Raw genomic sequence first — 17,283 nt, forward strand, 5'->3', positions numbered from 1 at the left:
TCCTCAAAATTGCACACGCCAAGTCAGAGACAAATACCGTACCCGAAAAAACGAAGGCTCTGTGAGTTATCCATTGGCAGCTTTTGCGTGGAGACGCCCGCCCCTTCTGGCGGCGGTCACTTCACGTGTGTTTCCATGGTGACGCCGAGAAAGGCTGCCGGGTCACATGTGGGCCGCTCGGCCTCCTGCTGCGTACTCGCATATACTTACTTACTAACGCATCCTCGGCATACTTAACCCCTTTCGTGCCGCAATAATGATCACGTCGACCTCATAACACAAAGGTGTCAAAGTACCATTGTTCGTAAGTTGAATGTTCGTAAGCTGGGGAGCCTCTGTAGTCATTGACTCATTTGCTGTTCCTAATTGAACCTGCAGATGGCAGCACTTAGCACATGCAGGTTACAGCGCCACCGCCCAATCTATTAATCCTACAATGCGATTGATTTTATGACGGAGGCTGCGGGCCCGATTCATATTGACCACGGGCCGCATTTGGCCCTCGAACCGCATTTTGGACACGCGTGTCTTCAGATGTTTTTATTTCCCGCTAGCGTTTTAGTTTTTTAATCATAATACATTTCATTTCTAAGTTCATTTCAAAACTCTCAAGGACACTTTACAGTCACAGGATATTTTTCTCTGCAGGTGAGCTGCGGCAGCCACACCCCAGCAACCCGGAAGTAACATAACATTTAAAAAAATAATATGACAACACAAAGACACAGAGAGACATTCATTCTTCAGCACTTTCTGTATCCTCTTTGTGACGTGACGCAGTTCTAGATGAAAGAGGAGAGGATCAGAGCGTCCTTTTCAGCAGTGGATCAGGGACGTCATGGTGGAATACGCGCGTTCCTACAAGCTAAATGTTGAAAGCAAACACGAAGCTGTAGCATCCGTTGACGAAAATGTAAAATCCGCTTCAATTCCAAGCCGCGACAGTCCCACCTAAGCGTGGGTTGCGCTCGTTTGTGATCAGGTTGTTAGTGGGGGAAAAAAGGCTCTTGCGGCGCGTTTGCTTCTTGACGGGATGGCAAGCAAGCGAGGAGCTGCCAGACGCGTCGTGGCCAATCAGCTCGCGAGGGCTCGCGTGACGATTGGCTGATTGGCGGCGCCTGAACAAAATCAAGGTGGGCAAAAACACACACACACACACACACACACAAACACAAGAGCTGCGAGGCGGCGAATGGACAAGAGGCGCACAGAAGACGACGACGACGACGACGACGAGGACCGCGCGCTCGGCAGCAGGACGGCAAGGAAGGAACAAGGGGAGCCCGAACCCCTTCCTGTCCCCCCACCTTTTTCCCTTTTTTCTACACTGGACTGATGGTGTTTGTTTGCTTTTTCCGAGTGGCTTTCAGGCAAAATGGAGAGCACGTGCACGTCCACGTCCACGGCCACGCCGCGCTTTGCTAGCCGAGCCGCGCTCCAACGCAACAGGTGCGTACAGCCGTCATGTCGCCGCTCCCCTTCAAATTCAGCGGGTGGTCGAGATGTAGGCTAACGTCTTAGCATGCTGCAAAAAAAAAAGGGGGGAAATGGTGGGGTGGGGGGGGGGGCGACAGGCCGCTGCAGAGTCGGCTCTCCTCGTGCACGCGCGAGCGCCTCCCGGGCACAATGCAACAAACCTCCATCTTGGCTCAATGCTGCAGATGCGCACATGGACTACTACACAAAAGACACACACGCACGCGCACGCACAAACGCTGACGCATGATTCATACACGCGCACGTCTCACTCGTGCACGCCGGTGATGTTCTTGACTCGCGCGCACGTTCTCGGCGGGGGGATTGGCACGCACGCATACACGCAGGCGAGTTCATCGCTCTGCATGACAATTACTTCATCCGGGTCGCTCGACAGTTGCTGGTGTGTGTGTGTGTGTGTGTGTGTGTGTGTGTGTGTGTGTGTGTGTGTGTGTGTGTGTGTGTTTTATTCATTTTTATGTATCCTATATTTCATTATTTGCTGTTTTTTATTTTGGCATTATTTATCTATTTATTTATCCATCTGCCTTTTAATGTATTTATTTATTTATCTGTTTGTTTATTTATCTATTATTTATTGATACGGTTTTTAAATGTATTTATTTATCAATGTACTTAATTTTTGTTTATTAAGCTGTTGTGTGTGTATTCGTCTATCACGTCTTTATCTATTTATTCATTCATTTATTTAACTGTTTATCTGTTTGTGTATTTGTCTATCATTTCTTTATCTGTGTGTTTACTTGATTTATTTGTCTATTTATTTAAATGTCAGTTTATTTATTTGTTTATTCATTCATCCATCTGTTTATTTATCTCTTTATTTAAGTAATTATTTGTTTATGTATTTGTCTATTGTGTATGTATGTATTTATTTATCCATTATTCGTTTATCTTTATCTATTTATTAATTTAAATATTTATTTATCTGTTTGTCTATTATTTATTGTTTATCTATAAAGCAATATTTATGTATTGCATTGTATTTTGGACAGTCGCCCTCATTTCAAGCTCATATAACTCCAGACCCATATCACTTAGGAACTAAGTGCAGAGAAAGCAGAGAATTTCTAATGTTTCTAACAATGTACTGAAATTCAATCTTCTGTGGGTCCTGGAATGCAAGTGACAAAAACCCTGGCACTGGAGTGGACACATTTTTGCACACGTGTGGCAGTGAATGAGTTAATCGTCATTTTATTTTTTTTAAATCATCTTTTTATGTATTTTAGTTGTTGTGACTTTGCTTTTTCAACCTTTTCTAACAAATGTGGTCCTTCAGCTTAAAACTGTATTTTTCCTTTTTATCCTGCTTCAACTCAATTGTGAGTAAGGGAAATAAATGACTTCTTTTATTTTGACAGTCCAGCTTCTTCTTTAACTTTGCTAGTCATCACGCGCCAGGAGGGAGCGAGCGAGCGTTGGCGAGGACGATGATGGTGCACGCTGATTTGTATTTTATTATTTGATTTTATTTATTTTTTCCCGCCTACGTCCGAGTCGAGTCAACGAGCCACCCGCGCTTGCGAGGGTGGCTCAAGTGCATTGTGGGAAATGCCGGCAATGCCGCAGGCAAAAAGAGCAGGTTGCTTTTTTAAATGGGATTTTTTTATTTATTTGGATGTGTGTGTGTGTGTGTGTGTGTGTTTATTTTTTTAATTCATTGTTTATTTATGAGCAAACTATCTATTAGCTATCTGGCTGGCTAGTTGTCTAGCTAGCTATCTATTAGTTATCGGGCTGGCTAGCGAGCTATTAGCTATTTATTAGCTAGCAAGCTTCCTATCTATTTGAGTTACTTCCGGGTTGAGTGAACGCTGGCGTGTATCTGCCGCTGCTCACCCACAGAAAAACTTACCCTCGGACTGTAAAGTGACCTTGAGAGCTTTGACAATATCGACTGCTGGCACGCTGAAATTCGAGGGGCTTTGGACTTTTTGCTCTGAAAAGTGGGTGAAATGAACTATGTTTGTATGTTTTGTTGCAGATCAATGAGAAGGTGGAAAAAGCCGTGAGCACCCTGGACAATTTCCTCATGTCCGAACCGGAACGCCGGCCCCAAAGTGACGAGCGTGTCAACAGAAGGAGCAAGAAAAAAAAAGAATCAGGAAGTCTGCGAGTCGCGCCCGTCAGCTTTTGATGCCTCACCAAACGTCATCGGGCGGGCGAGGGACGCCATCTGGCACGCTCTCGACTTCTTCGATAGGCGGCGCACGCAACGACGGACAGCAATCCCTTTACGGCAAGAACGAAGCCATAGCCGCTTAAAAGTCCAAGCCACGCCTTTGCCCGCCGCTTCTGGGCCAACCCTCTTTTGCCAGCCATTTTTGGGCCAGCCATTTTTGGGCCACCCCTCTTTCTTTCTTTCTTCTTCTTCTCTGTGCAACCCATGAGCCCGCCGTTCATGTCTGGCGTGCAGGCAGAACCGTACCGCCCCGTTGGAACCGGGGCCAAGTCCTCCTTTGTTCTCTTCTGCTGGCCGGCGCTCAATTCGGAACAGAGACGCTCGCGGCGCGAGGCCCGCCTGAGCGCATAGGCCCGCCTCTGGGGTTGTGTCGCAAGCTCCTCCCCCACCTTCAATCACGCGTTTGCCTTGAGGCTCGTTCAGCTGCTGGTCATCGGCCGCTTTCATCGGTCAACTTTCGCCGCCGCTGGCGAGTCTTTGAAAAGTTTACACGCAAAGCTTCAATGTTTACACACTCCGCCTCCTTTCGTCCAGTTTGCGCTCAGCGCTAGGAAGATGAGCGGTTTCCATGTTTGAAGGGGTCGCCTAGCGACGAGCCGCCTTGACGCAAGAACGCCTGGAGGTTGACATTCAGGCGGCAAGTCGGACATTTTGTTTTGCGCTCGATTTGCGCTAACGACGCCATCGTGATGAAAGCCACGATTTCGGCGCGGATGTTTTGCCGCTCCCTGGTGCTTTTCTCCTGCTTTGCTGTTTCCACGGTAACCACCGACAACGATGTCAGGAAGCCGCCGCCCCCCGGCGACCCCGCCTCCTCGCCGTCCGGCAAACGCGACAAGCTCTTCCTTCTCACCGGCTACGAGCCGCCGCCGATGCTCAAGAAGGCGGAGGACGGCGCGGACTGGCCCCCGAAGCCCCTCCCCCGGTCGCCCCCGAAGCCCCTCCCCCAGACCACGTTGCCCAGGAACGTGACGGCCGACGCCCTCAAGCCCCCGCTGGGCGCCGCCCAGGTGGCGCCGCCGCCCAGGCAGCTGGTGGACGTGGACGTGTGCAGGTAGGACTGGCGCAGCGGCAACTTGCGGGCCGACGCTAGCCTGCGCGGGCGTTGGGCAGTTGCCTAGCGACCACTCCATTTTTGCAGCTGTGAATTTGCGTTGGTGCTTTTTTTTGGAAGAATTGTTTGCCGCTCGTTGAAGTCCAATCCGGGCGGGGCCACCTGGGTGTTCGACCCTGACCCTGATCTGTTCCAGAAACCTGTTTGCAAACCAAACCATGACTTTCCATGATAATCGATGTAAAAGTTTTTAATCTGTTCCAAGTTTTGAAAAGGCCGTTTTACCACTCAGGGGCTACTTTGACGTGATGGGCCATTTCGACAGCACCTTTAACTGCTCCAAGGGAAGCTTCATCTACTGCTGCGGCACTTGCCACTACCGCTTCTGCTGCCAGCACCGAGGCAACCGCTTGGACCAGGACTCCTGCACCAACTACAAGTCGCCCGACTGGGCCGACCCGCAGGCGCCCGTCACGTTGCCCGCTGACGACAGACCCGACCCGGACTTTGAGACGCTTCGGCGGCAGAGCGGCAGGTGGGTTTGGGCGGACGGGTCGCTCACGCGCCGCCGTCTACGCGCGGAGGCTGCTCAAAGTATCGTTTTCGGGAACGCGCCGACTGGTCACTCGAAGGCCGACGGCGCCTTTGCTTGTACGCTTTGCACAGCACGGCCTACGTGATCGGCGGCGTGATCTCCTTCACGCTGGCGATGGCCGTGGGCGTGCGCATCGCCTTCGCCAAGGTGGCGCGGCGCCCGCGCCGCCGAGACGCCGACGTGCCAAGGTGAGACGCCGCTTGGAGAAGTTTCGCGTTTCCTCCTCCGCCTCCAAAATGAATCCGAGGTGTCTGTCTGCTTGTGACAGGTCGCTGGTGGACATCTTACGTCACCAGTCCAGCCCCGCGCAGCACGGCGACAGAAACAAGACGCTGACCACCGCCGACGGACGTCCACCTAAAAACTTGTACACGCCCATCGTGCAGAGCAAGGACAACCGCAGTGAGTGAGCCTTCTCCCCACCCCCATTTTAAGGATGGAACACACACACACACAAAAGGGAGACGACAGAGCTTGAAACAAAAAAAAAACGTGACTTTGAACCCTGCGTGAGTTTGTGGTTGTGTGTGTTTGTCTTTGTGTAATAGTGTCTTTGTGCATGTGTGTTTTGAAAGGCGCTTATAAATGAAATGTATTATTGTATTATTATTATGAGTATTATTTGTCCGTGTGTGTGTCGCGGCCAACGGATGAGTGTGTGGCGCCGAGAGGACGGTTACAAACATGAGATGAGATCCATGGTATATTTTCTGCCTGCCGTCGCCATGGAAACAGCAGCCATGTAGCAGCCCGCCTTTCCGTGCGCCTTTTTGTGTCTTTTCAGAGCGAGGCGCCCGCTTGAACGACGTGAACGCGCCGCAGCTGTCGTCGGGGCCCAAACTCATCGCCAGCAGCGGCAAAAACTCGTGCGGGGGCGCGTTTGCGGGCGGCGGCGGCGGCCGCGCCTCCTTCTCGCACTCCCTTCACAACCTGGCGCAGTTGCCGCCATCTTACGAGGCCGCCGTCACGCCGCAAATGGCCCGCTACAGCTCGCTCAAGAAGCTGGGTGAGTCCAACGGGGGTCTTTGGCCTTTGTGTCAGCTGCTGACCCCCCCCCCGCCCGTCCGTCCGTCCGTCCGTCCGTCTCTGATGGTCTCAGAACGCGAGCTGGAAGAGTATCCGGCGTATTCCTGGTCCAAGCGGCGCTCCGCCAACGCGCCGCCGTCCTTCTATTCGTCGCAGCATCAGCTCCTCCGGGCGGGCGACTACGCTAGCAACTCGTCGCGCGTCACGCTAGCGCCGGACGGCCGGCGGCCCCGCCCCTACGCGGCGCCCAACCCGTACCCGCTGCCCGTTCCGGCGTACTACGCGGAGGGCGGCTTGGACTTTGAGCGCCCGCCGCGCCGCGTGCGCTCGCAGGATCAGCTGCTGGCGCCGGGCGAGGGCGACACTTTGTCCCGCCTCCTCAACAACCAGCGGCAGTACTACTACCCGAACACCAGGGGCGCCGATTGGCAGACGTTGCGCAGGTGACGCCTACAAATCACCACGTTCACACTTTTGATCGTTTCCAAGACGCTCTGGGATGCATTTGACAGCCACCGCGCCAGCGCTGGCGCACGGCTACGATTAGCTACGATTAGCGCATATTGCGACATGATCTGCTCCGCACGTGACATTCTTCCATTCAAATAGCGAAAGAAACACATTTAATGACACAGGAATTGAAAAGCGTTTTTCAATGTTGTCGTCGTCGGCCATCTTGCCTTCTCCATATCTCGTCATAATCACTTTGCATTTGCTTTCGCTGCGTTCTGAAGTCGCCGTTGTGGGACGAATAAAGGTATTCTGATTCTGATTGTGATCTCGTGCTTTTCCGAAACTGCCGAAAGAGATCATCCAATATTTCTTTTCCCATGGTGCATTGCAGTATTTACATCAAACATGGCGCTTGGTTGCAATACGGAGCGTGAAAACAGGAGAGCAACTCTAAAAGACATTAAAAATAGGCAGAAAACAAGCATTGTTAGTTTTAAGAGTAAGAATCAGAGTAATGAACATGAAGAATAATCATACATTTCATTTCAAAACTCTCAAGGACACTTTACAGTCACTATTTTTTTGTGCGGGTGAGCAGCGGCAGGCATTCGCGCCAGCGTTCGCTCTGCCCGGAAATAACGCAGCAGCAAAGTTATAGGAAGGAAGGAAGGAAGGAAGGAAAGAACGAAGTTTTGAAAACTTGGCTGTTACCTGTATTTGAAAAATTAACGTGACTCCAATCGTGGTTTTTCATTTTAAATTTGGAAATATTATGTTCCAGTGCATGTCTTTAGATTTCTTTCAATCAGTTTTGGCTACTTTAGCAATGTCGTTAAATCGGGCTCATCAATTAATTGATAAGTTTTCAGACATAAATGTTCCTTTTCCCCGATGCATCGCTGACACTCATTTCCTGTCCAACGTTGTCAGGTCCCACGAGCGACTCCTGATGTCGCCCGACCGACTGGAGAATCCACTCTTGGCCACGGGCCTCACGGTGGAACGCGGAGGGGGCGTGGCCGCGGTGCCCGCCATGGGTCGCCTGAGTCACCACCACAAAGCGCGGTCGCAGCAGAACATCTGCGCCACGCCGTCCACGGAGCGCCACCACATGGTCAAGATGAACTCGCACCCCACGCCGGGCCACCAGCGCGCCGCTTGGGAGGCACACCCCAACGCCCGCCGCGGTGCCTTCGCTAACATCAGGCAGAACACCGTCGAGCAACTTCACTTCATCCCGGGAAGCGGCGGCGGCGCCCGCGTTTTGACCACCGCTAGCAAGAACGAGGTCACCGTCTGACAACTGCGGCTTCAAGCTTTTGTGGCCGCAAAAACCAAGAGCGGGTTTAGTTGACGTCGCTTCACCCATCCGCACTCTCAAAAGAAGATACACACACACACACAAACTGCATCTCCCACAAACAGGCAGAAACACACACACACACACACATTAATCCACATCAACACGCAAAAGAGTCATTGGCGAAATATGCAAGGTAGGTCATTTCTTTTGTCTCCAGAGGACCTCTCATAGTGTCAGAAAGCAGCATAAAAAAATGTCTTACATAGAATGAAAGCAAATGGAGGAAGATGCGAATGGATCATGGAGGAAAAGGCTTTTGGTTGCACCTTATACACCACAAAATACGGTAATCACCTGCGACAAAAATATATCTGCGTCGTCTCTTTTGAATTGACATCTAACCGCATTGTATAGCTTCAAAATCAAGCTTTGATTGGTTTAAGGCCGCCGCGGGGGTCTCAAACTCCGGTCCTCGAGGGCCCCAATCCTCCGTGTTTTCCAAGTCTCCCCGTTGCAACGCACCTGAGGCCGTGTTGCAACGGGTGCGTTTCAACGGGGAGACTTGGAAAACATGGAGGACTGCGGCCCTCGAGGACCGGAGTTTGAGACCCCTGGTTGAAGGGATGAAAAAAGCGCATTCCGCCGTGCTTTGAGATAGGAGCGCGGTCGCAAATTCAACTCACATCTCAAGGCTATTTGGTTTTTTTTTTTCCATCCTTTGATTTTGATGCACAGAACTCATTGTCAGAAATGTCAACAACCCCCCACTTGCGTAATCGCGCCTCTCAGTGGCACAACTGAGGGGGAGGGGAAAAACATGGGGGAGGGGGACGCTTTGGTGCGCCAACGCATTCTCGACTGTATTTCAAAGCCCGCATCCTGCAAAAATGGAGAAATCCGCTGCATGGTCGCCGGCAGCTTTTTGGCAGCCGTCGTGTGGAATGGCAACCCTTTAAGAAGGGCGGAGGGGGGCGGGGCAAGAGAGCCACGGGCCGGACTCGGCGACACGCTTCATGACACTAAGGGCTATAAACACAAAACAATTGATGAGGTGTGCTGTGTGCGCCTGTCCTTTTCTGTTCCCGCTTTCAAATGACAACCGACGCCTCTGGACAAGTTGTGTCCATCATTTGTAGAATGTCTTCAAAGGACTCCTACTGAGCGTATTTGACAAACATTCCAGCGCATGTCGCTATATTTTACCTTTTAAGACTCGCGCTGAATATTCAGGAAGTCTTGTTTTTGAGTTGGTGACGATGCCTGACGTGACGTCACGGAGGGAACGCCCCTGACCGAGAAAGCGACACACAATGCATTTTGGGTACTTTGTTTGCTCTGAAAACTTTGTGTTGATGGCGAAATTAGAAGGAAAACACACAAATAACACGATGGTGAATTGTTGTGTGTTGCACCAAGACTACTATTTGATACTAGTTGACACAAATTCCCAGCAGACAAATCAGCCCATTTCCAACGGAGCTTGGGCGCCATCTTGTGCATTTTCTGAGACGCTACATTGCAGTCCAGATGCCTCAAAATGATACAGAAGGACTTTTTTAATGGATTGCAAACATTTATGCTTTCCTCTTCAGAACTATTTCAATCATATTCATAAGTGGATGAGTAACAAGAAAGCATCTTCTCCCAATCTGAAGCCATTGTTTTGATTCTCCAGCAAGGCAAGACGTCTTGGCGTGACGTCACGAACAAGGGGGCGGGACCGACCTTCTGAAAATGCCCAATTCACAGCTCAATTTGTTGCCGTTTTAACACCTGAAGTCGTTTTTATTGGTGTTTTTCATTTGACGAAAAATATCATCCTGCGTGTTTTGGGTATTTTAGATGCGATAAAACGTTTTTCTGATGTCAGTTCGGAAACCAAAAAATGCTGTGGGTTGTCCTTTAAGGCAGACGCCACCAACGTTTGGCAAAAAAAACCCAAAAATATATATTTTTTGTCTGGTGGCTTAGTGAATGTTCTGTTGGTGGGCATGTGGCTGCACGCTGGCGCATTTGGATCATTTCGCATCACACACTTGAGAAGCTTCCGGTGGCGACGTATGAAAGGTTCCACGTGATGATGTTGATGATGATGTCACTGTCATGATGTCTCGTGTACGCCTTCTTTGGATTTTGAGCCTCATCTGAGCGCGGAAGCAGATGATCTGTCGCTGTCATCATTTACCAAAGCCACTTTGAGCGCTCGTCTTTGTCTTTTTTTTCCCTTTTTGGGCTGACCAAACCTGAAAAGTCTTGTTGGTGTGTGTTTGTTTGCGAATTGTGGTCATGTCCTCTTTGTAAGATCCTCTGCATACCTCAAATTAGAAAGGACTTTTCATGTAGGACATCCTGTCCAATGTTGGCAAAAAAACATTTTTGTTTTTTCTTCTCACTTTTGAGTTTGTACAAATCACAATATTTGACAATGACAAATAAATCCTTTGAAAGCCGGAGGAAGACAAAACAAACAAATGTTGTTGGACGTCTGTCAGTTATAATAATAATACATTTTATTTCAAGCGCCTTAGTTATGTGTGTTGTGACGTCAGGGTCATCAAAATCTCACAACAGCACCCTCCAACCGCTTGCAAAAATAATTTTCCGGCCTACTGGAACTGCAATAGTCACCGCCTTCTGACACGCAATAACTTTAGCAACTCGGATGGGCTGAATCTTACATTTATTCACCCCGCTAGCACCTAACAAGTCGTCAGCTACCACTACTTATTTGAACATGAAAACTGATCCTGTGACTGTAAAGTGACCTTGAAAGTTTTGAAAGGCGCTTAGAAATAAAATGTATTGTTATTATTAATTATTATTATTGTAGTTCCGGTTTCATCTCAGGGGGCGTTATGAATTTAGGGAAACCCATTAGAATGTTTCATCCCCTCCACATATTACATCTAGAGCGCACAACAAATGAATGAATGAATAATGAGTTTTCAAATCTGAAGTCAAGAATAATGACTATTATTGTGGTTTACATATGACAATTTGAATATCTGGTTCGTACTTTAGCAAGCATCATGGAATTTCACAAGTTCTATTTGCTTTCGCGGGCCGAATACAATGATGTGGCGGGCCAGATTTGGCCCCCAGGCTTTGATTTGACACCATTAACCTAGAGTGGTGGCCAGTTAATGTAGAATCCCCAATTGAAAAAAAATCAAGACGCATACAAACAAGACGGCCATAAAACACACCCTACGAAGCGAATGATGTCTTTAATTGATTGATTGCCCTTTATTTCGTGGACGCACACGCACGCGCCGTGTCAACAGACCCAATGCGCTCGTGCCCGCGACCCAAAACGGCGAAAGGCGCACTATTTGGCAGGCAGGGGTCAGCGGTGAGGCGCGTGAAAGCGGGGCGGCGGTCGGCGGCGGTCAGTGGCGTTCGCGTCCGCACACGAGTAGCCTGCGGGCCGACGGCCTTGCTATAGCCGAGCCGGAAGTCGCGCGCGTACAGGAAGCGACCATTTCGGGGCTCCGAGCAACCGAGGGGGAGCAGGTTGAGGTTGGGGTTGGGGTGGGGTGTGGTGTGGATGGGGGGGGCGACTCTCGCCGAGCGAAGAAGCACCGACGCGGGGCGGACAGCCTGGCGAGCAGCCCCCACCTGGCCGCGGAGAGTACGACCACTTGAGGCCGGGCAAAGGCGGAAGCCAAACGGCTTGACGCTCGAGCGACGTCGCGCAGCCCGGAGACAATAGCGGCGCCGAGCGGCCTGCGGCCTTTTTGTTAGTGGACGGCAGGAAGGCCGGCCGGCCGGCCGAGCTCGCTTGCTAACACAGGCGGGAGGAACGAGCGGTCAACCGGAAGAGACCCCGCGCCATTTTCGGCTCGTATGCTTCAATGATCACCGCCTTTCCACCCCTTTGCAACCTTCACTGGCGTTTTGAGGTAAAGACGTTATTATTGTGAAACGTAAGGAACTACTTTCTGCTTCGCGGCGGAATGTTAGCTCGTCCGTTAGCTTGGAGCTAGTTGGAGGCTAATCGCTTCTCGAGCGAAGCAGATTCGTCCCCTTTTTTTGGTCATTTTTGCTCTCTTTTTTTCCATTTACTATGTATAAAAGTTTACTTTTGTTCACCCAATTGACATATCGGTGTACTTATTTAGCGCGACTCTTATTTTGTGCCGTTTGGCCCGCGTTTAGCTCGCTGCCGATGGAGGCGACGACGACGACGACGACGACAACATGAAAGCCGAGTGGCCACCCCACAAGGCGGCCTCCGTGACCCTCTTGTCCAGCTGAACGTCGCACACAAAGCAGGTACGACGCAAGCTCATGACTAGAGATACTCCATGATGGCTTCATTACAACAACAACAACAACAAAATATGGCTGATCACTGTCACTGACGCGAGTTTGATTGACAGCTTTTCATGATTGACAGTGGTAAAAGAAACTCAAATCATGCAACCGTGATAATCCCGACCGCATGTTTTTGTTTACTACACTAAAAGACAATAATGTGGTTGACTTTTACAGTATAGGAAATTCTAAAAACGCCAAAATAAAACAATATGATGAATTTGTAGTTGGGCTAGTAGCAAAGTTTCCCCAGCCCAAAAGGGACGTGACCTTATGACGTCAAGCCGGTCATTTCTCACCCATGTAAAGGGTGCAGTACTTCTACATATAACGGGTGTCAACGTCACGGCCCACGAAAGCAAATCAAACGTAAATTTTGTGGTGTTTGCTAATGTCCGAACCAAAATTTCACATTGCCCCATGTAAACCACGATAACAGCCATATGCTTTTACTTCAAATTTGAAAACCAGTTATTTATTAATGTATTGTGCGCTCTATATGTTTGTTAAAGTCATTCTAAGTGCCTTGCATGCTGGGTCCGAGAGGACAGTAATTTCGTAAAACGGTACAGTGATGTGACGTATGTTCTGTTTTGATGTCCGGAATTGCTGTTCAATGGAATTCATTAAGTGACCATGTTTTTTTTTTTCTAACTGCTCAAAAATTCAACAAAAAGTTTTTAAAAATTCAAATTGCGTTTTCAGCTATAAGAGCGGGTTTTTGATTAGCAAACATGGACAAAAGGCAAATGCTGCCTCCTCGTGGAAGGGAAAACATAGCTAGAGGTCTGACCAGTGCTTTATCAGCAGCACCCCAGCAAGAACAAATTGGGGAATGGCCGCTCCACGTCACACCGAATAAATGTGGGAATGGCAGCAAAGGAGTTAATAGTTACAACCTGAAATGTGGCATTTCTATTGACACCGAGTCTTTTTCTTCCTCAGACTTTCTGACGAATTGAGCAGGAAGACGCCTTCCATCCTTGCACTTGATTCTTCTCCGTCTTCCCGGATCTCGAAAGAAGCCGACAGACGATTTCATGGAGGCGACGCAAATGCCAAAGTGACCTCCCGAGAAGGCCGGACGTTTCTCCGCGAGGTTGTCGCGTGGCGCACGCGGTCCATTTGACCCCCGGGAGCGCTGGGCCGTCGCCCGCTTGGGAGATGTTCCAGTTCAGCAAGTACCCCATGGAGATTCTGGAAATGCTGAGCGGACACCAGGCGCATCAGTTCAAAGGTTTGGGCTTGGAGCGTCAACTGAGCCACCAGCAGCAGGTCCAGGTCCAGCTGCAGCAGCATCAGCAGCAGCTTCAGCAGCAACACCAGAGCCCCGCCGAGACGTCCGGCGCCCTGCTGTCCGGTCTGGGCCTCGGAACGCTGCCCGCCTCCCGTAGCAACGCCTTCGCCGACTCCTCCTCCCTGTTTGGCAAAATGGCCGCCCCTCCCCCGCACCAGAGCCAGTCGTCGTCGTCGTCTTCATCGTCGACTCACGCTTCCAGGAAGTCCGGCAAGATGAGCGGCGGCGGCGGCGGCTCCTCCTCCTCCTCGTCGGGCTATCCGCAGTTCCTGCGCCCGTTCCACCCGGCCGAGGAACAGCTGCACTCGGGAATGGGCCGCTTCGACTTTGGCGGGGGCGGAGCCAACGGCGGCGCCGGGGTCCTGCCCGCCCCTCTGCCGCCCCCGCTGCATCCCGGGCTGTCCGCCCCCGGACCCTCGTCTTCCTCCTCGTCGACCTCCACCTCGGCGTCGGTTTCCGGCAACCCGGCCGGCGGCGCGGCGGTCCCCCTGGCGGGCCAGTCGGACCCCCGCAGCCTCCACCAGCAGTTCAGCTGCATGCTGGCCGCCAACCAGTACTTCCTGTCGGGGGTCCCCGCCAATAGCGGCCTGGAGCAGTTCCTGGTGCAGCAGGGGACCCACAACCACTTGGGTCTGGGTCTGGGCCAGGGCTCGGCCGAGTCGGGCCCGTCGCTGGCCCCTCCCCCCGCCCTGCACTCGTCCCACGGCCACTCGGCGCCGGCGTCGCAGCAGCAGCAGCAGCTGACCCCCCACGCCTTGTCCCACCCCCACGGCCACGCGCACCACCCTCACCCGCTGCACCCGGCCCCCCAGCCCACCGCCCTGGGCGCATTTGATTTTCAAAGCATTCCCGTCCTCTCGTCCAATCAGATCGCTTCCCTCATGCAGCAGGAGGCGGGCCTTCCCTTACCGCTGCCGCTTCACTTGTCCCTCGCCAAAGACGACGCCAAGTCGGGGGAGGCCTCGTCGGCCGGCGGGAGCAGGCGCAAGAAAGCCATGGCGGGGTACCTCCCGCAGAGGAAGGCGGAGCCTCACGGCGCCTCGGGGGGCCATCGCCACGGCGCCTCCGCCCCGGTCGGGGTTAGCCAGTCGCCGCATTCGTCCCTCCTGTCGTCCCCCTCGCGAGCCCCTTCGTCCTCGTCGCCCTCCTCGGCTTCGGCGCCGGCCGACGGCGACGGGCGCTCGGCCGAATCCCGAGAAAGGCGCGGCGGCGACCCGTCGCGCCGCCCCGAACCCGAATCCCTGTACCACTGCGGCGAATGCGGCAAAAGCTTCACGCATCTCTCCAGCCTGCGACGTCACCTGCGCAGCCACGGAGCGACGCCCGACGCCGGCAGGTCGGACGGCGCCTCGCCCGGCCCGGAGCGCATCTTCTGCTGCGGCGACTGCGGCAAAAGGTTCAAGAAACGCGGCCACCTGATCCAACACGGCGTGACGCATTCGGAGAAGCGCCCGTTCATCTGCAACGTTTGCCAAAAGTCCTTCAACCGCCGCGAGTCGCTGACGCGCCACGAGAAGATCCACGACGAGAAGCCCTTCCGCTGCCCGGCTTGCGGGCGTTGCTTCCGCGAAAGCACCTCGTTGCTCAATCACGCCGCTTCGGGCGCCTGCGGGAAACCGCCGCGAGGTTCCAAGAGCCGCGGCGGGAAAGCCGCCGGCGACTGTTCGCCGAGTCGCTATCCGGCCGCGCCGTCCTACCACGAGGATTACCGCCGCTCGCGACCGGCGTCGCTGTACTCGCCGGACGCGAACAACCCGACCCTTCGCAAGGCCCCCTTGGCGCCCACCCTGCACCCCCACCCGCACAACCAGCAGCACCTCCCCCTGTCGTCCCTGCTGGACGATTCCGAAGACGAGGTGACCAGCAGCGCCATGTCGGCCATCGCCGCCGCCGCCGCCGCCTCCTGCGACATCCACGCGGAAGGCGGGGACGGCGAAAGAAGGGACGTCATCGGGGGGCTTCTGGGGGGCTTGGGTTTCGGAGCGTCGTCCTCGCCGGGGACGGACGGCTCCGCCGTGCCGCTGTCGCATCACGGCCGGCCGGGCGCCAAACCGCGGCGACCCCGCAAAGCCCGAGAACAAGGCGACGGCGCGGCGAGAAGGCGGCGCGGGCCGCCGCCCGCCGGCGACGGCTCGGACCGCCCGTACGGCTGCCGGCTGTGCGGCAAGCGTTTCCGGCGGGCCGAGACCCTGCGGCGACACAATCGGGTCCACACGGGCGAGAAGCCGCACGCCTGCGACGTCTGCGGCAAAATGTTCCGCGAACCTTTCCACCTCACCAAACATCTGACGGTGCACTCGGGCCAGAAGAACTACAAGTGCAACCTGTGCGCCAAGACGTTTGCCTACGCGCAGAGCCTCGTCAGGCACGGCAAGCTGCACCGCCGAGGCGAGATCGACGAGCGGGGGCGAAGGATCAAAGGCGCCGGCGCCGCCGCCAACCGGGCCGCCTCCGACTTCTTGTCGTCTTGCTCTCAAGAGGAGAGGTCCCCCACCTCCGGGACCCCCTCCCAAAGGCTCTACACCTGCACCGTCTGCTGGAAATCCTTCCGCCATTACTTCCACCTGACGGCGCACCAGCAAACGCTTCACGGCGGCGGCGCCGGCCTGGAAAAGTCCTTCGGCTGCCAAGTTTGCGGCAAATCCTTCGCCTACTCCAACAGTTTGGTGCGCCACAAGCTGTCGCAACACGGCATCGACCGCCACGGGCAGAGGCTCGACCGCGCCCAGGCGCCCGCCGCCTGCCGCCAGGACCCCCGGCGGCCCTTCCGCTACGGGCCCGGGAAGCCGTCGGAGGACGTCGCAAAAGAGCCCAAGAAGAAGAAGAAGAACGCGAAGAAGAAGAAGCGGCGGCTGGTGATCCACAGCATCATGAGGGACGGCAAGCTGGTGGGCGTCCCCCTCAGCAAGGAGACGCGCAGGAAGTTGTCGCTTCTGAGGAGGAGGCGGGCTCGGATGCTGGCTCGCATCAACAAGAAGAAGCTCTTGGCCCAGCTGAGGGTCCGGGGGGCAATGGCGGCCGTCCGCTCCTGGTCCGGCGGCGCCGTCAAAGTCGGCGGCCTGCGCTCCCTGGAGCTGCCCGTCAAGCGCTTCCTGTGCCCGGTCTGCCCCGACGCCACCTACGCCAGGAGGGGCTTCCTCCTGCTGCACCGCGCCCTGCGCCACCCGCCCGGGGTTTCGGGGCGTCTCGCCCGCCTGCGCTGCCCCACGTGCGGGCGGCGCAGCGCCGGCCTCCTGGAGGCCCTGCGGCACCGCGGGCGCCACCTCAAGCGCGCCGCCTTCCGCTGCCGCAAATGCCGACGCCGCTTTTGGTGCTCGCGGATCTTGGAGAGGCACAAGTTCTCGTGCCGGTCGCCCGCCTCGGGGGCCCGCCGGGCCCTCGTCGAGGCGGGCGACCGGGCGTCGCGTGACGAGTCCTCGCTTCTGACCGAGTATCCCCAATAGACGACTCGAAGCGGTCATTCTCCAAAGCGCTTCGGCCTCATTAGGGGGGCGGGGGACACCCTGAACCGTCCCCGGCCAATCGCGTGGCACAGACAGACAAACGCTCACCCCTT

General features: G+C 54.0%; 2 protein-coding genes across 3 annotated transcripts; both read left to right on the plus strand.

The window, feature by feature from the left end:
* Positions 1-897: 897 nt before the first annotated feature.
* LOC148883285 (protein shisa-7-like) lies at positions 898-10,567 on the plus strand. 2 transcript variants are annotated; one of them, XR_016118686.1, is made up of 9 exons: positions 898-1,449; positions 3,485-4,736; positions 5,029-5,271; positions 5,403-5,519; positions 5,600-5,733; positions 6,116-6,337; positions 6,431-6,800; positions 7,741-8,568; positions 8,715-10,567. XR_016118686.1 is itself a non-coding variant. In XM_089023908.1 (8 exons), the coding sequence occupies exons 2-8, from the start codon at positions 4,372-4,374 to the stop codon at positions 8,108-8,110; spliced, it is 1,821 nt and encodes a 606-aa protein (XP_088880034.1). In that variant the 5' UTR covers positions 898-1,449; positions 3,485-4,371; the 3' UTR covers positions 8,111-10,567. The 2 variants fall into 2 exon arrangements, 1 of the variants encoding a protein (XP_088880034.1); XM_089023908.1 differs by having other exon boundaries at positions 7,741-10,567.
* An 859-nt stretch (positions 10,568-11,426) lies between these two features.
* Positions 11,427-17,194, plus strand: LOC148883286 (uncharacterized). The gene is made up of 3 exons (XM_089023172.1): positions 11,427-12,015; positions 12,272-12,388; positions 13,376-17,194. The coding sequence occupies exon 3, from the start codon at positions 13,595-13,597 to the stop codon at positions 17,168-17,170; it is 3,576 nt and encodes a 1,191-aa protein (XP_088879298.1). The 5' UTR covers positions 11,427-12,015; positions 12,272-12,388; positions 13,376-13,594; the 3' UTR covers positions 17,171-17,194.
* The last annotated feature ends 89 nt before the right edge of the window (positions 17,195-17,283 follow it).

Source organism: Hippocampus bargibanti, linkage group LG20 (genome assembly GCF_051943395.1).
Source record: "Hippocampus bargibanti isolate YZ-2025 linkage group LG20, ASM5194339v1, whole genome shotgun sequence".
NCBI classification, from domain to species: domain Eukaryota; kingdom Metazoa; phylum Chordata; class Actinopteri; order Syngnathiformes; family Syngnathidae; genus Hippocampus; species Hippocampus bargibanti.